Raw genomic sequence first — 21,807 nt, forward strand, 5'->3', positions numbered from 1 at the left:
TTAAATAGATTCTAAGCAGATGTTGTAGTTTGAGTTATAGCCTGTTGTAGACAGTGTGAAGCACTACTCAGTTGACCTTTGGTAAAGGACTTGCTGGCTGCAGCTCTTAGAAGTACTCTTAGCAAGAAGCCTTCAGCTGTCAGCCTCATTCAGGAGCTGCCTCCAAACATTATGGAACATTAAAGATGAAGCCAGCTGGCCAAACCTGGGACAACTCCCAAGGGCCATTCTAGGTTCAGGGGCTCCCTAAGTCTTGTTCAGTGGTGTCATTAGGCCTCTATCTCACCTTGACTTCCCTTTCTGCCAATTCTCTTTCTTTGTTCCCTTTCTTTCCTCATTTGTTGATCCTAAGGACTCTTTTATTAATATCCTGCACACTAAATACTGTCTGTTTCTGTTTCCTGGGGAACCCAAGCTGTAATATAAACTGTTTCCAAGTACATCAGATCAAACTTTGTAAGAGAAATCAGTTAAAGAACATCTCCTATACACTTATCAGCTGTACTTTTTTTGTCCCAGGAAATTTTACCCTTTACCTTCCTTCCACCTAAACCAAAGAAAACAGGATATTCTACAACATAAAGGCATTAACACTGCCCCAGTTATATGTATATTCCCACCCTTCCTGAGATTGAAGTGTTCTTTTGCTACAAGTTTTATATCAATCCAGTGGTTGGTAATTGGGGGTATATAATTGTATACCTACATTTACTTAGGATATAAAAATTAATAAGTTTTTTTAATTGACTTTTTTGTGTGTGCCAGGCCTGGGGCTTGAAATCAGAGCCTTAGGCACTGTACCTGAGATTTTTTTTTTTTTTGCTCTAAACCATCACACTACCACTTGAACCACAGTTCTACTTCTGGCTTTTTGGTGGAGTGGAGATAATAATTGGAATTAAGAGCCTGGGCTAGCTTCAAACTGTGATTTTCAGATCTTCGCCTCCTAAGTAGTTACGATTACAGTTATGAGCCACCAGTACCCAGCCAAAATTGAGTTGGGACATTGTGGGTGTACTTGTAACTTACTTGTGTTAAAATGCTTTTTGGTTTCTGACAGTATGTTCCAATATGTATGTATAAAAACAATACATTTATTCATTTTCCATCTATGACCATATATAATACCCTCTAATATCTTTGTTGCTAAGCCTGGCTTAGATTTTTAGGTTAACAGTGTTTACATGTTTAGTCCTCACATTTCTATAGTATGTCATCTTCATATATATTCATTGTAGCATTCTAGTCTGTTTTATAGTATCTTGCCTACCCTACTCAGTCTTATTACAGAGTAAAGCCTTTTAAACAAATCACCTTGATGTTTAACATTTTCTTGATAGCAAGATCTTTTATGTTTTCCTTGTAATTAACTCGTTGTGGATGAATAAAGCCTGTTAATTTTCTTGATTAAAAAGTATATTTTTCAACTATTATCCTTTTCCCCACATCATGTATTTTTATTAACATTGTATCATACATTCATTGTATACAGGGAGAAAATGCTCATTATATTCATCATATATTTTTGTAAAGTAAGACTTCTCTGCCAACTTCCTCATTGTCAATCACTTAATGATTAGGATTTTTTTCTTCTTTTCTTTTCCTCTAAAACCTTTCATATACTTTTTGTTGTTTTTGAGGAAGCCTGCACGTGGCAACATGGCTTAAGCAGGAAAGGAAAAGGAAGTTATTACTGCTCTCTTCTGGCTGCCTGCAACAATAAATCATAACTTGCCATTCCCTAACTAGTGGCTGGAGACTTATCTTCATAAATACATGTGACCCAAGAAGTTTCAGTTTACATGCCCTATCCCTTGGTGTTCATGCCTGTGGAGAGCCTTTTCCTTCCTGAAATTACACAGAAGTTGCAAGAATTGAAGCTAGAGCTTCAAAGCACAGGAAAAGAGAATGTTGTCTTATCCTGTTGCTACACTGGAGATCCAGCTGGCCATGTTTATCTAACCAGGGTGTGAGACTGCATGTCCATCTGTGAGGGGCTGTGCACAGCACCAAGGCCTGCTCTTAACTTTGGGAAGTAGGAACCTTTCAGAATATTTCTTGTATGTTTTCCTACATGGTTATTTTTATAAGTGCTAACTACGTATAGGTTTGGGATATATGCATAAATAGCCAAGCATTGAGTCATGTGAAAATCTATAGTATTTATCCATTTGATTAGTATTTATTAGCAGCATCTACATTATTCATATAAACACCAAACTATATACCATCCAAACTAGAACACTTTTTTCATTGAATGGAGCACTGTTAATGGTACCATTTTCACAGGCATAGCAAGGCTCTCCTGTGAAAACTGGAATGTATGACCATCTGGCTTATACTGATTTATTTCCCTTAAAAACAAGAGCAAATCACATTAGAGATTCGAAGGGGCATAAGTGGAGGTGGATGGAGTATTGGCTGATACTTTAAAACTATTACACTTTTAGCATGAATGCTGATGTCACTGAAGAATACACTGTCACTATACCAAAGGAAAGATACATTTTAGAAATTCAAGATAAGTGCCTGGGTGATAATAATTCATAGCTCACAACATTGATTTGTTGCATGCTCATCTCCTTTATGCTTCAGCAACCCTGGGAGATGTCTACTACTATTATCCTCATTGGGGTTTTTACAAGATTAGCAAAAAATAAGAAATCCTCCTATATCTAGACCGTTTACTTGCTTTCAAATGTAACACTATACTGCCTTCATCTGGACACATTTTATATCTCAGCAATTATCTTTTTGAAAACATAGATACACTGACTGCCTCTATGTCAAAACAAAGCAGCAAGGGACCTGACTTTCCTCTGGGTTGGCGCTCCTAAGTCACGCTCCATGCTTTGCTGCCAACTCCAGTCATTCTGAAAGTGCTCACTGGGGGAAGAAAGAGCTGCCACAGTATTACTTCAACAATTCTGTCTTCATTTCCAAGTGTGTAATGCCATGACTAGTGTTCTGATTGCAGGATTTTGGTAGATGTCATAGTTGACTCTTTTCTCTGCATGAGCCATGCAATGACACATAAAGCAGCCCTTTCATAAATTTTTCCTTCGTGGATCATTGACTTTTAAAAAATATTTATTATGCGGGACTGGGAATGTGGCTTAGTGGTAGAGTGCTCACCTAGCATGCATGAAACCCTGGGTTCCATTCCTCAAAAGCCCGAAATGCTGCCATGCCTCAAGTGGTAAGACTGCAAGCCTTGAGCAAAAGAAATCAGGTGCCAGGTCCTGAATTCAAGGACTGGCAAAATTCAAGTTCCCAGGACTGGCAAATATATATATATATACACATATATAAAATCAAATGACTTTATGCACTGATCATCTAGTAGCTTCTTCTAAATGAATGATTGAGAAGATTTTTCAGGTTTCTATATATGAAGTCTGTTGTATATTTTTCTGAAGCCACCTATTACAATTATTTAATATGTGCCAGGTCCTCTATTAATTGTTTTACATCTTGTTTATTTAATATTAAAAAGATCCCTATGATTTATCATATCTGGTGACATTTCCATAAAGGGATTGAAATACAGAAATAATTGAAATAATTATACTCTAGATATCCTTACCAGAAATGCATAGTAAAGATTTGAATTGTGTTTATTCTGACTTCAAAGCCCTTGAATTAAACTTACCAACACTGCTTGCTTAAAAATGTTGACTTTTGGGGCTGGGAAGGTAGCTCAGTGGTAGAGCGCTTGCCTTGCATGCCAGAGGCCCTGGGTTCAATTCCTCAGCACCACATAAGTAAAAAGAAAAAAGCTGAAAGTGGCGCTGTGGCTCAAGTGGTAGAGCACTAGCCTTGAGCTAAAAAGCTGAGGGACAGCGCCCAGACCGAGAGTTCAGGCCCCACGACCGGACCCCCCCCCCAAAAAAAAATGTTAACTTTTCTTGCTAAACCACTCTGGAAATCAGTATGGAGGCTCCTCTAAAAAAAATTAAACATAGAAGTACCTTATTATCCAGCAATTCTACTTCTAGGCATTTACCCAAAAGATTACAAACCAGGATACAATAAAGCTGCCAGCACAACCATGTTTATGACAGCATTTTTCACCATAGCCAAGGTATGGAATGATCCCAGATGCCCCTCAATGGACAAATGGAACAAGAAAATGTGGTATATATACACAGTGGAATTTTACTCATCCATTACAAAGAATGATATTGTACCAATTGTACCAATGATAGTGTACCAATGAAAAGACAACGAAAGAAATATCTTAAGTGAAGTTAAGCCCTGAGAGACAAAGCATTCATGTTTTCAAGTTAGAGTTAGCTGAGTAACCATAAAGTGAATATGTTGGATGGTATGCAAGTGTATACAAATGTATTAATTGAAATATGGTACACTCACAGGGCCCCCAAATACTGTAATTCCTTAGAAAGGCAAAATCAGAGTTCAGCAAAATAAACACCAGGAATTGGGGACTCAAAAGTGATGATGTGGGGTCAAAGGAAAAGGGGGAGATGAATGAAGAAGAGGTGGAGAATTCAGTCAAGAATCCAGTGTATATCCTACAACATGAAGAATGAGGGTAAGGGTGAATTGAGGAGGAATGAGTATGAATGTTGAAAAAAATGACATTGATGAAAATACTGTATTCATAAACTGTGTTGCTAAATGACAACTTCTTTGTAGAATTACTTATAGATGATAGTAAAAATACAGAAGAAAAGAATTTTTGACTTTCAAAAATGAAATAGTGAATACAGATTAAGTGTGAACTGAGTTATCTAGATGTCATACGAGTCTGAGTTTTCTGCTAGACAGTTTATTAGTCTTCACAGATCATCTACATATATATAATTGTAACCACTAGAGCTATAAGTGCTTTGGGTCACAAAGTTTTTATGTTCCAGCACAAATGAGATTTGTTCATGACTGGTTTCTGGTAATACAAGTTTCTTACTGGGATACAATTATCAATAAATGAATAAGTAAATAAGTAAGTACCATCTGACATATTAAAACCCACTGCCAGCTGGTTAGTTTTCTTAGTTCAGTGCACATTTGTAAGCTAGTGGGCCAGCAGCACAGGGCAGAGTGCAATATAAGGACATTTACAGGTATTTGTGAATACCTAGCAGAAGTTTGGTAAAGGTATTATCATTGGTAAAACCTCTTAAGGTTTACACTCAGGTAGACATGCCAACCTTAGTTATAATCTGCATAATAATAGCACCAGCTTTTAATACTTTTCAAATCTTTGAAACAATCTAATCTGAACTCTATAACAAAAAAAGCTCTAGAAGGAGCTGTTCTTAATAGATTAAATAATATACAATGCATTAATAAATAATAGTATATATGTATATATGCAATCTCAATGCTCAGCTGTACTATTAAAGGCAGAGATGATTCATTCATGTTCATACAGTAGTAATGGCCCTCAGATTTATAATCAGATAAGAGTGGCAGATGCTAATCTGAAGGAAAAGTGGGTTATTTTATTTTCTTTCAGAATATTCTTTCCTGTACAGGTTATTCACATGCTATAACTCTTACAGTACACATGTGTAACACACAATAAAATGTAAAAAAGGTAATAGCTTTTTCTAATGCTGATGTAAAACTAACATTTTTCTGTTTAAAACATATGATATAGAGATCAATATAGATATGAACCTGCACACACAGATGTACATACACTACTACTCCCAAGCCACACTAGCCTCTTTTAGGAGACCCTTTGGACTTTGAAATGTAAAAGGTAATTATCTAAATTATCATAGCTACTAGGCCACAATAGTGAAAAATTACATTATTTATTATATCTATTAACTTAGGATGAAGCCAACTCATTAATTAGGCTAGATTCCTACTTCCCAAATCTGTCTCTGAACTAGAGATTTGCCAAAGTCTTTATAACAGACCCTCCTTCTAATATCAGCTTCTTAAGCCCAAAATAAATCAATCCATCTCTCTACCTTCATTTGGCTTAAAATAAATATTAAGACACTAAACGAATCTTTTATCAAAAGTAGAGACTAGTAGAGTTCTGGAAGAAATGAAATCTTGGGAAAATTACAAACGTTAATAAATGTAAAAGAAAGTTGAAGAAATTTTAAAATGATGTTAAACATGGGCACTTAGGATGAGACTGTTGGATACATCATTTCAGGGCCTGGAAAAAAAAAAAAAAAAAAAAAACAAGAAAGAAAGCATGATGAAGAAAGTAAGTTAGGTGGACAAAAAGTCTGCATAACTCCTCTCAGTAGAGATTAAAATATTTTGGGGTTCTTCAAATGTAGCAGTTTTATGTTTTGATTTCCTTATCTCATAGGCCATCAGCAATTTCATTGGTATACTCAAGCAAAGCAACATTTTTCTTTATAGAACACACACACACGTCCACAGAAAAAAGTAAAGATGTGCTAGCTTGCCAACAAAAAGAGGTATTTGTAAAGCAAAATAGTATTGATCGACTTTGAAAAAAAAAACCATCTTTGTGGCCATTTAAGTCACCATGGAAGGCCATGCTGAAAGCAGACTGGTTAAATTGCAGAAGTCAAAGCAAAATATCTTTCTTCACTGGTGTGCCATCTACTGAAAATTAGTAGAAGTTAGTCAAAAGTAGCTAACAGTGAACTCCAGGTGCTAACTTCCCTGAAGCACTATAATAGGAAGTGGTAGAAGAAATTTGTGAAAGAAATCCTTAGGGATTCCCCTGTGATCCTTTTAATCCTAGAATTGTCAAACCATGTGGAAAATAATAGATCTGCGTAGTTCTAAGACTTCAGCAGTATTATCTTTTTAAAAGAAAATATCAGGTCTTTTGATATCTAAGGACAAGAATAGAGTATGTATTCAATATAGAAAAGAGTAACTTTGAGCCAGAGATGCATATGCCTTTTTCATGTTTAACAATATTATTATTATCTATGACTAAGCAGGCTGCATCCGGTAAGAAAGAAAGTATAGCCAATATTTCCTTTTTCTTTTTTAAAACAGATGATTCAACGAGAAGCTGATGTAAAAAGCAAGGTAACTGCTGTGGCATTGACAGACTCTGTTCACAATGTGTGGCATCAAGAAGCTGGCAAAACAATCCGAGAATGGATGAGAGAGGTGAGACCTGGTTTTGTTTGGTGCTGAGATGAATGGTGTGAGCCTTTGTATCTTGAGCCTCTGCTGACATACACCACTTCCTACCACCACACTCCCTTCCAGGGGCTGAGCACTGAGACAGAATAGGAAAAGCTAGATGTGGCTAAAGTAATTACAGAAAAATTCTTGAGAAAATCAAATACTTTTTTTTAAAGTATCCTCTTCTTCCCATATGGGTTTTTATAGGATATTATTTTGTATGTATATATCATATATTAGAACTTTGGCTGAGAAAAGTTTAATATTAGGAAATTTTTATTCCCTGATACTTATCTTTTCCACTAGTTACTTAGCACCAGAACTGCTAAATTGTAAGAAAGATACTTAATAGATACTCACTTTTGTCTTCTGGTTGTGTAATCCAGAGTTACTACTCTGAAACTGATTGGCTCCCTACTGCTCATAAGGAGAGAAGTAAAAAAGCTGAGTGGTGTGCCAGACCCTCCAGCTTAGAGAAAAAAAAACCAGCATCTGGCCATCATCCAACCTCAAGCTAAGAAAGCATCTTTTCACAGTTCCTTCCTAAGGGCTGCTGAACCTGAAAAACACAAGGACTCACCAAGCATGATCTTCTTTGTCAAAACTCTCGCCTGTTACTTCTTTTGTCCTATTACAGAAATCTAGCTAAATTTTTTCATTTATATCTACCTTTTTGATATTATAAGCACTTGACATCACCCACTTCATAAGAAATCAGTATTAACCACAGTAAACAATCAATCATCCATAGTAACTAGTGAAATAACAATCCAAAATATTTTTACTCCAGTCCTCATAATGTTGTAATCATATGAAGCGTTTTTAGATTTATTCTGTCACACAGATGTTTTCTGTCCACATGGCTTTTCATGCTTCTCCTTTGGCAGTCAAGCTCCATGTTCTTTTTTTTCCCTTTGGGTCAGTTATGTGGCATGAACTCTGGGCCTGGGTGCTGTCCTTCAACTCTTCAGCTCAAGGCAAGCACTCTACTACTTGAGCCACAGGGCACCTTCCAGTCTTCTGGTTGTTTATTGGAGATAAGAGTCTCATGGACTTTCCTCCCCTGGCTGGCTTTGCACTGCAATCCTCAGATCTCAGCATCCTGAGTAGCTGGGATTATAGGCATGAGCTACCGGTGCCCGACTAGCGTCATGTTCTTAAAAATCTCAACTTTTGAAGAAAAAATTAATCTGTTTCTCACCTATGTTTTATTTCCACTGAATAACTTCATTGTTGGTATTAGCATAATTTAATTGTACAAAGAAGTTTCACTTTGATATTTAACTTACATATATATGATATACTTTGATCAAATTCACCCCCTCTATATTATTTTTTAACCCACCTTTCTTTTCCCTTCTCCTTTTTAAGAGTTTTTGGTGGGTTTCATTATGGTATATTCCTATAAAATATAATGTACACCAATAATATTAATCTCCCTTCACCTTCTCCTTTCTCTACTTACCACCCATTGTTGTCTCCCCACCCTACAACAATCCCCTTTTTACAACTGAATCATACTGATTTTTTTAGGTCTAGATTGATAATGCAAGCAAACACGTGCAATATTTGTTTTTCTAACCTTGGTATATCTTGCATAGCATACTAATTTCCATTTCCATCTATTTTTCTGACATAGTTTCATTATTTGCCTGTATAATGCTCCACTATATATATATATATATATATATATGTGTGCCATATTCCTTTGTACAGTCATTTGTTCCATATTTTGGCAATTGTAAATAGTGATACTGTAAACATGAGTATACAGATATCTCTCGTGAATGTTGAATTACATTTCTCTGGCAATATGCCTATAAGCCCAAGCATGGTATAGTTCTATTTTTTTGTTCTTTGAGGAACCTCCATACTGACTTCCATAGTTTTAACACAAGTTTGCATTCCTACAAACAATATCTAAGGCTTCCTTTCCTATACCACATCCTGGCCAGAATATCATTGTTTGTTTTCTTGATGATTGCCTTTGTGACTGAGGTGAGATAGTATTTTGTGGTTGTTTTGACTTGCATTTCATTCATAGCTAAGGATGTTGAACCATTTTCTTCATGCCTTTCTTAGTCATTTGTGGTTCTGAGAAATGTCTATTTAGTTCACTTGCCCTATTTATTAATTGGATTATTCGTTGTTTTATTGCTTAATATTTTGAGTTCTTTGTAAGTTCTGTTTATTCATTTTATCTAGTAAGTAGATATTAAATAAATATTAGGTGTTAAATAGATATTATGTATTCAATAGGAAAAGATTTTCTTGTATTCTGGAGATTTTTTATTCTGGTAATTGTTTACAGAAGCTTTTAAATTTGATGTAGTCCCAGTTGTCAGTTCTTGCTCTTATGTGCTGAGGTTTTAGAAATACTGAAAGATATAAAGATAGACAAAAACTACCTGAGTAAGTAATGTATACTTTTTGAGGAGTTGACCCAGTTTTGAACTTAGGGTTTGAACACTTGTTTGGGTTTTTTTTCTCATCTGGTGCTTTTCTTAATTTAGTCATGCCTACAACCCAGCTTTTTGCTGGTTATTTTATTGGAACCTAACAGACTTTCTTCACTGTCTGATTATAAATTGTGATTCTGTGGTTCTCAGCCTCTTCAGTAGCTGGGATTACAGATGTGAGCACTGGAACCTGTCTCTCATATAAATATTTTAATGCTATTTCTGTGTTCAAATGTATAGATCTACAGCTGCCAGCATCGTAAGTAGTAAGATTAATAAATCAGGGCTAGGAATTTGGCTTATTGATAAAGTGCTTGCCTAGCACATATCAGTCCTTAGGTTTGATTCCTTGGAACAACGTAAACAAAACTAAATGAATAAAATTAATTTTTAAAAAAAGTGTTGGTTATTCTTGAAATAAATAACTTGGTACAGCTCCCCCACAAAAAAAAAAGATTAATATTAGCTTTTTCCCTACACATACCTGGTCCAAACTAAATAATTATGGTTCACTCTATTTTCAATAGAAGTTCTTCATGAAAGTCTCACTCAAGGGCTAAGTACAGCAAAATTGATTTATGTTTGCTTTATAAATATTTCTAATTAAAGCTGAGTTATTTCCTTCAAAAAAGGACATATTACTCTACACTTTCCATCCAAAGGAATGAAAAAGGAAATAGTTGAATCCATCAAAAATTAACTTATTAATTAATTTAAGGATTATAATTAAAGCAAAAAGCGTGCTGAGGGTATGGTTCAAGTGTTAGCACTTAAATTTAAACCCCAATACCTACCCATAAAAGAATCAACTAGATAATTAATATTTTAAAATGCCACTAGCCCCAAAATACCTTAGCTAAGCTAGAATGTTATCTGCAAAAATAAAACTTTGATAGTAGCAAAAGTCTCAAGATTATTATCCTCTTGATTAACTTTACTGTTTTACTGAAATCTTCTTTAAGTTTGTAAGTAAAACTGTGGTACAAATTGCCAAGTCAGTACTACTAAAAACAGTACTAAAATAGGATTTTTTTGTATGTTTGGCTTAATGTAATAAAGTTACTCATGTTAAGCACTTATTATTAAATATTATCTATTTACTATAAAAGCTATTATCTATAATAAGATACAATTTATCAAAAGAAAGATTTTAAATATATTCATAAATTACTCTTAATTTTGTTTTCCTTGGTCATGGGGCTTGAATTCAGGCCCTGGCACTGTCCCTGAGTTCCTTTGCTCAAGGCACTGTACTATTTAGAGCCACAACTCCACTCTGATGGAGGTAAGAGTCTGAGGGACTTGTCTCCCTGGGACTTAGTCTCCTGAGTAGCTAGGATTAAAGGTGTGAGCTAACACCACTCTGCTACTCATAATTTTTTAAAAAATTATTAACATACATTAATTGTACAAGGGGGATTATTGTAACATTTCCATACATACATACATACAGTGTACCCTGTGAACATCACCCCTCCTCACATTATCCTTTATCTACCTCCTCCTGTCTTGTTGTGGTGGGGTTTTTTTTGGGGGGGGGTTGTGTTGTGTGTATGTGTGTTTGTGTGTGTGTGTGTGTGTGTGTGTGCATGCGCACCCGCACACACATGCTGCCCCCAGGGCTTGATTGCAGGACCTGGGTGCTGTCTCTGATTTTTTTTTTTTTTGATCAAGGTTAGTGCTCTAACACTTGAGCCATAGTTTCACTTTCGACTTTTTTGGTATAGTTATTCATTGGAGACTTACCTGCCAAGGCTACCTTTGAACCTCAGTCCTCAGACTTTAGCCTTCTGAGTAGCTATGATTACAGGTGTAAGCCACCAGCACCCAGATCCCCTCTCAACAGGCTTCATCATTAGTTTTCATAGATCCATCTATCTATCCATCTATCTATCTATCTATCTATCTGTCTGTCTGTCTGTCTGCCTGCCTGTCTGTCTGTCTGCCTGTCTGTCTGTCTGTCTGTCTGTCAGTCTGTCAGTCTGTCTGTCTATCTGTCTATCTATCTATAAAGCACCCTCATTTACCCTTAATCTCACCATCTCCATTCCTCTCTATAGAAATGATACCCAACCCCCTAACATACACTGTTTTCTCTCCTCAACCTCTAGTAGAGGAACACACACACACACACACACACACACACACACACACACACACACACACACACACACACACACACACACACACACACACACACACACATCTTTATAAAGTCTAGATTAGGCAAATAAGTGAATGAAAACATAGTAATTGGCTTTTTGAACTTTGCTTATCTGGCTCAGTATGATGATCTCCAGTTCCATCTACTTTCCTGAAACCTACTCCCAGCTAAAACACTAAGCATAAGTGTTGAAGAGAGGTAAGAAGTTAATTGAAGGCAGCTATCTCCTCAGAGCTTCTCATGAAAAGATTCCACCACTGTCAAAGCTGACTTGCATGGCTTACTCCTGATATACCCCCAGAATCTGGAACTTTCTAAGAAGCCAGTAGTATATAGTTCTCCCAATGTATCATGAATCTTCCTGTCCCCTCTTAGCTGGATGTGCAGGCCCTACAAATGAAACGGTAGATGGTAGTGCTATTTGTCTGAGGACAAAGGCCTTTTATATGAAGATTAGGCTTTAAAACAATGATTAGTACAAGTCGGGCACAAGAAATAGACTCAACAAGCAAAGCAAGCTTCTCTAATACCTGAAGCAGAAATAATTACCACCTACTTTTCTCTTTAAGCATACTATGCTAAATTCTAACGTTCTTTTTAAAAATCTCATTCCATTTCATTTCTACTCTGAAGTACTGTCAGCCCTTGGTTCAAAAGTGGTCCCTTTCCACTATGGCCTAGAAACACTTGCAGTTCCAAAATGTTTCAAATTATAAAGAGGAAAATTTAGAAGTACAGAAATAGGGAGAATCACCATCTCAGAGCAAGAAATCTTTTATATTGAAAAAACAACATTAAGAAACAGTCTGTTGCCTATATTTTTATTTGGTTTTTAAATTATAGAAACCCATTTTAGGATAGGGAGAAAGATGTAATAAGATGGAATTTAAACATTGAATTCGTTGGTAATAGTTGTACATATTTCTTTACAGGCTTTTATTTTCCAGTTTTGTGCCTTTTATTTCACTCTATCCTATTATAAGCTTTGTTTAGTTGATCTTCCCTGTTTTCTGTGTACTTATCCCAGTAGTGTGAAAATATCACATGCACATAGATATCCATATAAAACTTCAAACTTGGAAAGTTTAGAATTTTTACCATTCTACACAGATACTTTGCCTTTATGTAGAACATTTGGGCATATTCACTTTAAAAATAGGTGGCTTAACTTCTGTCTCACTTTTTGTGAGAGATCAAAGGCTTAAACTCAAGCCTTGATAAGAACTAAAATTTCAGAATCATAAAACGTTAACCTGTATTTTGTTTGAATTAAAGATGATCTGTAAAAAAATAGACAAAAGTTCATTTTGTTCAGCTTTTCAAAACCAATAGTGACTTAGAAAAATGATTTTGCACTCATATTATAATGTGTCATCACTTTTATTAATACTAGAAAATCCTGTAAAACATAATTTTACAAAGGTGAGCAGTATTCAGACTGACATATCACCTGGGTAATAGCCAACTTTCATCAGATTTGGAGATAGCAGTATGATGAATAATAATTAAAATATATACCTAATCGCTGCCTGTCTGTTGGTAGTGCTAATTGCTGTCATTGAAAAGACTGAATTGTTTAAGAAAAAGAGAGAAAAAGAGAAAGTCATTCTTCATTGAAGCTATCTCCCTGTATCATTGGGAACCTATTTTTAGTACCTATAGAAGTCATGATTTTTGAATTTATTAGAGACTGTGATGAATGATAAAACAAATCATCCATTTACATATCTTGACATTGCTTTGGAGAATACTTATTTCTTACAAGCTAGTGTTACATGGTATATAAAAGCTAGCTAATTGTGTGCTAATCTTCTGCATTATCTAGAATTCTCTGATGTGGTATTCTGTCAATGGCAATATTAATTTTACTTATTTCAAATGTATGAAATATCTTCTAAAATCCTATTTTCTTTATAATTTCTACTTGCTTACATTGTATAATTTTGCATTCAACTGCTAATTAAGATTAGGAGTGCACATTATAGAATATGTATCCATTCTAAACCCATCAAGCTTTGTAATACATGAAAAGTATTTCCATCTTAAATATAAAAATAGAGAACACATTTAAGGACACTACTAGATGTTGTGTTTGTTTTTGTGGGGTTTTTTTTCTGCACAGTTCAATAGTTTCATTGATCCACTGTTTCTTACAAAAATCTGCCATGCTTTGTGAACTTCACTTTCTAATCTCATACAGCAACCCTTCCTTTATATTATTCCTGCTCTCTCTGGTCCCAGAACAGTAGGGTTGCCTTGACAAATCTATTCAAAAGCCATTCCTCAGCGTTTATTGGTGGGGACTGGGGCCTTTGAAATTCTCTCCTCACTGCAACACAGCTGACATCTTCTTCCAGACAGAATGAATTAAGAAAATACAATAAGACACTTGATCTACCAGTCAAGGATCTTTCCACAGTGAGGACGGATTCCATGGTGCACAACCAGGGCAGCAAGCATCTAAAAATACACAATACATGCTTGTTTACCAGAATAGCAATCACCAATTTTTCCAACATGATTGATGGGATGATTTCTTTTAAAATGAAATCTGTCTGGAAACTCATTATGTGTATGTGTGTGTGTGTATGTGTGTGTGTGTGTGTTGGGAATTTTTAAAAAGTCTTATAAACCAGATTCAAATGTAAACTTAAAATGTATAAAAAAAATATAGAATACTTTTATTTGACTGAGTTGCAGATAATCATTACCTTAGAGACTGATCTTCAATGTTGAAAGCTTTCCATCCTCAGACACACTGCTATAATTCATTATGTTGTATTTATGTATTACTGTTTTGATGCAACCTTCACCAGAGCAGGTCATAGTAAAAATTTAAAGAGGCCAGATTTTGAAGAGAAAATGCAAAGTTTATTTCTTCTGGTATCTCATAGACAAAGAGTAAAGGTCAGAAATTGGCTATTCTTTTACATATTCATATTAATATTTACTTCAAAAGTTTATAAGACATCTTTTAAATTTTTCTTTAATTATAATCCTTATATTTGTTTATTTCTTAGCCATCTAGCATTTCTTGGAAATATATTACATCATGATTCACAGGTTAGGTGATTTCTATTTTTTTATTTTACTTTATTTATTTATTTTTGCCCATCCTGGGGTTAACTCCACCTGGACACTGTCCCTGAGCTTCTTTGACTCAAGGCTAGCATTCTACCATTTGAGCCACAGCACTACTTCCAGCTTTTTTCTGTTTATATGGTACAAAGGAATGGAACCCAGGGTTTTATGCATCCTAGGCAAGCACTCTACCAGTGAGCCACATTCCCAGCTCACATGCTTTTTTGATATCAGCAGATGATCTGCTGATTTGTAAAAGGTAAATTTTACAATAATCTTGACTATTTACCTATCACAAATAAAGCATCAAGAAAATAAATACAATTTCAGTAATTTATTTCATGGGATAAGTTTACCTTTGTTTTGGTTTAAATTATGTTCCAACAATATGTTCTGTGTTACATTGCAGAACTGCTGTAATTGGGTTTCTAGCTCAGAACCGTTAGACACTTCTGTGGAGTCCATGCTGCCTGACTGTCCTCGAGTCTCTGCAGGTATGTGTTTGATAAAAGATGTGGTGGGTTAAGGTAAAAGTATCAGGGAAATTTAGAATCCTATTTTGGAATTAAATATATTGTTGAATACATTATTAATAATATACAGCGTGTTTCTAATCCAATGCCTAAATGTGTTAAGTTCTATAAAATACATACCAACAAAGTCAGTAAGATGACTAGGTGGGAAAATGCAGGGCTAATATAGATGGTTGCTGCTGAAGCTTAGAGGTAATACAATGTGTAAGAGACACAGTGAATAGCCATACAGAAATTTTCAGAGGATATTCGTCTCTAAGCACAAGCCCTTTGATATGTTGGTAGTCAAGGCTGTTCAGTGGCCTAGAGTCTTTAGAAAAAATAATTTTTAGTGAATAGATTGTAGCTGGACCTTGTGTGCTAGGTAGAATTTGGATGCTAGGAAAATGGGTAAGATAGGCTTCCCAGGCAAAAGGGAAAGAATAAAGCAAGGAGTGAGGCTAAACTGGATCTGAAGAGGTACACAGATTGGCTCACCTACTAAAGGAAAAAGGTGAAGAGTTAAGCACTTCCAAAAGCAAGTGGGCTCGGGTTAGTGTAAGGATAGCATTATTTTCAGCCTACCAAGTCTGTGCTTGAGTCTCTAGGTGAGAAAAGAGTAGCATTTGTTATTGTTTTCTTATTTTGACTTTAACAGCTCCCAACCATTTTGGGTGACAACAAAAATAGCTAGTTATGACTAATAAACAGCCGTGAGCTTGATGTGCTCATAATTACTGGAAAATGAGCGCAGGCTTGGAACCTAAATTACTTTATTATAATCAATGATAAGAGATTGTTAGTCATTAAGTAATTAGAGTTATTGATATGTGTACATATTTGAAGGAAATGGTTAGAAGTATAGTTCAAATCCTAGGGTAATAAACTACTATCAAATATCACTATCGTTAATACATAAAGTTCAATTGAACTTCACTTTTATAACAATTTTATAGATTTGTTAAGGTACAGAAAAGAGAACAATTAGGAGATTAGAGAAATAGAGATGATAGATAGAGATAGATAGATACATACATACATACATAGACAGACAGACTAAATCAGTACAGCAGTGGGTTTTCAACTAATATTTGAGGGAGGATAGTTAAATCATTTAAACAGGAAGACAGGAAGGAAAGTTGGATGTAATAGGACAGAGAAAGAATGAACTACAACCAACCCATAAGTATACCTGGAGTCTATGAAGGTGTAGGTGGAGCGGCTAAGCTGTGTTCACATTTTTTTGTGAACCACAAAAACTCAGATGATAAATGGATATGTTTTATTCACAAAGTTTGGGGTGATTTGTTCCAAAAAGTCAAGGTTAAACCAAGTCTAGTGGTTACTCTGGAAATAGCCTTTATTTTTTGCCTCCCCTCTCTTCTTTCCTCCCTCCCTGCCTCCCTGTCGCCCTGCCTGCCTGCGTGCCCACCTTTTGTTTTATTGAGGCTACAACCTTTTAAGGTTAATCTTAGTTCTAATATCTTAGAAATTCAGAGTACCTCCTTCCAAAGGACATTAAAAAGCTCATTGAAGAATTTAGTTTATTTCTACACTTGGTCTTCTTCTCCCTAGCTAGAATTTGCTGACAATTTTATTAGAAAGAAAATATTTTCTTCTTTATCATACTCATTTGATCTTATATTATAAGTCATCTTATTTATTCAGCATTTGTCTGACCAGTTGTTTCTTATGGCAGTACTTTACTGTGTGGAACCTTATCTCTGTGGGTTCGGATTCCAATAAATTTGTCTATATCAATATGAGATTTTATGCTGGGCAGAGTGATACATGCCTGTAATCCCAGCACTTGGAACCCAGAAGCAGTAAAAATGTAAGTTCAAGTCCAGCTTAGGCTGACTTAGTGCACTTTTAGACCTTCCTGGACTACATAGTGACACTCTCATCTCTAAATAAATATATGTGTATGTATTCACACATGTATACTCTACAGTACATTTCCATCCAATTTCAAATATTTATTAGGCATGGAATAAGCTTCAACACTATTTGCAAACCGAAGACAGCAATGAATAAGAGCTCATAGTAACTAATGTATTTCTTATCAAAGTTTAGAAAACAAAGAAAAGAATATGTTTTCTCACTCTTCTGTTAGTAGGTAAATTCCCTTTGAAGCTGCTATCAATATGTGATTGTGTCAAATGAGAAAAGAATTAGGGCCAAACTCACAGCACTATCCATACTTGCTTACAGAAAATTAGTAATTTCCTTGAACAAGTCATTAAAATACGTTGAATAAGGGCTATCTAGTAAATAAATGCATAAAAGGAAGGAAGGAAAAGGCAGAGGGAATACGCTCAGCAGGTTACAAATTACAGTGGTGGCAACAGGAATGGAGAGCATATGAAAACAAATAGACTCATGAAGAACACACATTCCTTGATGATAAATAGATTAGATGTGGAAAGGGAGGAGGCCATAGTGAGCTGCAGTATAAATGTCTAGGACAATGAAAGTATCATTACCAGAAGGAGAGAGCTAGAAGAGAAATCAATTAAGGGCAAGAGTTGGTGAAATTGTTTTATGACCTGTTTGATTGAGGTGATGGTGGGAAATTCAAACAAAAATAACCAAAGGTTGTTTTTCAAGTACCTTTGAAATATTCACAGTTCTCTGACCAATAGTACTGTAGTCTGTACCTTAAAAATCATTTGAATATTTCATTGTGTACTGACCACAAATTAGTAAAGGATATTCAGACTATATATTTAATTTAATGAAGTCTTTTCTTGAGCTTGTTAAACTATTAGCTTTTTTTCTTGGTATAATATGCTTTTATCTTTTGAGGGAAAATGCAAATGATAGCAGTAAGCTTGCTTTGCAAATGCATAGCCATTTTTCTTATTTTTTTACTTGTAAAAAATGTTGTACAGAGGAGTTACAGTTACATGAGTAAGGCAATGAGAACATTTTGAGCATTGCTACCCCTTCCCTTGTTGTTCTCCCACTATCCCTTCCCTCCCCTACCTCCCCAGCTCTTCCCCTGACCCTCCCAAAGTTGTAAAGTTCATTACCAATATACTGACTTGTGGGTATCCTTGTTGCAATGGGTCATCCTGTGTCCTTGTTTCAGCTTTTTGTTATTCCCCTTCCCCTCCCTGAATTAGACAAATGTATATACAAGATGCAGGGTACCAAAATCAAGTACAGTGACAACAGGAAATATACCATAGGTGGAAGAACATACAAAGGAAACAAAAAAAATCACATAGCATCTTAAAACAACAACAAAGAAAGACTACTTGTGTCCATATCTAGGGGTTCATTTCACTTAGCATCATCTTATTGGTCATATGCACATAGCTTTTCTGCTCATCTGATAAAATTATCCTATACATATACTAATTATTACAAATGAGGGAAACCATGGGACCTATATTTCTTTGGGTCTGACTTACTTCACTTTATATGATTTTTTCCAAGTCTTTCCATTTCGCAACAAATGGGCTGTGTCATTCTTTCTGATGGAAGTATATGTAGCACATTTTCTTGATCCATTCATCTACCAAGAGGCATGGGTTGGTTCCATATCTTGGCTATGGTAAATAATGCTGTGATGAACATGGTCATACTGGGTTTAGTGTGGCCTTGTTTGTGGACATTTGGGTAGATTCCCAGAAGTGGGATTGCTGGGTCATAGGGGAGTGTATGTGTAGCTTTTTGAGGAACCTCCACACTGCTTTCCAGAGTGGTTGAACAAGTTCGCACTCCCACAAACAATATAGTAGTATTCACCTTTCCTTGCATCCACACCAGCATCTGTTCTTATTAGATTTCTTGATTATGGACATTCTAACTGGTGTATGGTGTGTTTTGATTTGCATTTCTTTTATAGCCAGAGATGTTGAGCAATTCTTCATGTGTCTCTTGGCTATTCACATTTCTTCATCAGAGAGGACTCTCTTAAGGTCTTTAGCCTACTTTTTAATGGGGTGGCTGTTTCTTTGGGAGCTTGTTTGGGGGGAATTTAATTTCTTGAGCTCTTATTATATTTTAGATATGAGACTCTTGTCTGCTGTATGGGTGGTGAAGATTGCCCAGTCTGTTGGGTTACAATATATTTTGCTAGCTATGTCCTTTGCTGTGCAGAAGCTCTGCAGTTTAATGCAATCCCATATATCCAGCCATTCTTTGATTTGTTGTGTTTCTGGATCTTTATTAAGAAAATTTCGACCTGTGCCAAAGAGCCCTAGTGTTTCTCCTGTTACTTAGTGTAATATTTTCAATATATCTGCTTTTGCCTCGAGGTCTTTGATCCATTTGGAGTTGATTCTCATGCAGGGTGATATATAAGGATCTAACTTTAGCTTTATATAACTGTTTAGCCAATTCTGCCAGTACCATTTATTGAAGAGGCTGTCTTTCTTCCATCCTTTTTTTTTTTTTTTTTTTTTTTTCTCCCTTGTCAAAGATTAGGTGGCTGTAGGTCTACGGGTTCATTTCTGAGTCTTAGAATCCAATAAACAGCCTGTTCTTGTGACAGTAACAAGCTGTTTTGAGTACTATGGTACATAGCCATTTAATATTTTTTTTTACTGATGACTAAGTCAATTAACTATAAACAAGAAAAAAATTGATTGTTTTTATAATAGATTCCTTTTATGAGTGATATGAATAAATTAAAAGCAGGTCAAGTAGACATTCAGCTCATAAGAGTTGTCATTGTTGGGCCTTATACTTAAATATGTCTGACTTATACATGGGTATGTTTTTATATTATTATAACCTGTGAATGGTAGATATTTGAAAAGTCTTGAGTCTCTGATTTATTAATCTGTTCTTATTGATTAATTCATATTTTATAGTTATATTCTGGTCAGTTCTTATATAATAGCATTTGTAAATATGTCTGACTTATTTTATAGAATTGTTCTATAAACAATTTCTATAGTTTCTAGAGAGATATTTCAATTTTGTCAGAGTATACTTTAAAATGTAATATAATACTATCTATTCTCATTAGGCATTATAGAATTTTGAAGGCTATTATTAATTAGGTGTTTTGGGTTTTTTTGTCAGTTGTGGGGCTTGAACTCTGGGCCTGGGCACTGTCCCCCAGCTCTTCAGCTCAAAGCTAGTGCTCTACCACTTTAGCCATGGTGCCACTTCCAGTTTTCTGATGGTTTATTGGAGATAAGAGTCTCATAGACTTTTCTTCCCCTGCTGGCTTTGAACCGCGATACTCAGATCTCAGCCTCCTGAGTAGCTAGGATTACAGGTATGAGCTACCAGTGCCCCGCACTATTATTAATTTGGAAACTATTGTTAACAGTTTTAATCAATTAGGACAAAAAGTCATTGGAAGAAATATTCTTCCTTCCACTTTTTTCCTGTTCTACTTCTATTTATAAACAAGTTATTTATACTTCCTGTGACTTTGATACAGCACACAAAACATTACATAGACAAAATTCTCAGAAAGATAGAAAACATGGTGAAGAAAAGGACAAGGAATAGCCAGATGAAAAGACAGAGGATAGAAATCTGGGAACAATAAAGCTGAAAGATGCGAGTATAGTGGTAAAGACAAAAATAAAAAATGTATGGTTTACTGTTTACTAAAAATAGTTCATATAAATTTTGGCTGTGTGTGAGGACATTCCCCCAGGGTGAAAAGAAAGAAAAAAATAGAAATGTTGGGAAACCAACATGATTGTAGAGAATTGATCCCTTCTGACTTCTTACAAGACTGGGCATAGCTTGCCTTAGCTGGCCTGTGACTGATTGGCAGGACACTCTGCCAGACTGATTCTACTGGGGCTGCATCTGAGTAAGCGTCATGGACTTTCAGCCTCTGAGTGTTCCCTAGGGTCTTTCTAGGTGTGCTCATGCAGGCCCATATACCGTTCATTCTTCCAGGTACCAGTATTCAGCAACATATTATAACTGATAAAAGTCTCACACATTGAGGGGCATCTGGGCTAATTCCATATCCTGACAATGGTAAATAATGCCAAAATGAACATGTTTGTGCTGGTAGCTTTAGTGTGGCCTTGTTTGTGATCTTTTGGATAAATAAATGCCCAGGAATAGAATTTCTGGATAATAGGAAAGCTCTATGTTTAGTGTTTTGAGGAACCTCCATACTGCTTTCCCCAGTGGTTGAACAAGTTTACATTCCCACCAATAGTGTAGTAGAATTCAAAAAAATGTGGTATATATACACAATGGAATTCTATGCCTCCATCAGAAAGAATGACATTGCCCCATTTGTTAGGAAATGGAATGACTTGGAAAAAATCATATTAAGTGAAGTAAGCCAGGCCCAAAGAAACATAGGTCCCATGGTTTCCCTTGTTTGCAATAACTAGTATATGTCTGAGACAAGTGGAAAAGGTCAGATGAGATGATATTAGGCAAAATGAACCCCAAGATAATGACACAAGTGGCTTTTTCTTTCTTGCTATTGTTTTTAACATATTTATAAGGTGATTTCTTTGTTGCTTTGCATGTCCCTCCCCCA

At 35.6% G+C, this 21,807-nt stretch overlaps 1 protein-coding gene across 11 annotated transcripts in view; it reads left to right on the forward strand.

The window, feature by feature from the left end:
- Arb2a (ARB2 cotranscriptional regulator A) overlaps window positions 1-21,807 on the forward strand; it is a 383,888-nt gene that overhangs the window by 230,294 nt on the left and 131,787 nt on the right. For all 11 annotated transcript variants that reach the window (XM_070031084.1, XM_070031085.1, XM_070031089.1 and 8 more), the window contains 2 exons: window positions 6,973-7,089; window positions 15,221-15,305. In XM_070031084.1, coding sequence (XP_069887185.1) covers window positions 6,973-7,089; window positions 15,221-15,305 — 202 coding nt within the window. The remainder of the gene's footprint in view (window positions 1-6,972; window positions 7,090-15,220; window positions 15,306-21,807) is intronic.

This window comes from Dipodomys merriami, unplaced genomic scaffold (genome assembly GCF_024711535.1).
Source record: "Dipodomys merriami isolate MVZ:Mamm:240054 unplaced genomic scaffold, mDipMer1.0.p SCAF_20, whole genome shotgun sequence".
Taxonomy (NCBI): Eukaryota; Metazoa; Chordata; class Mammalia; order Rodentia; family Heteromyidae; genus Dipodomys; species Dipodomys merriami.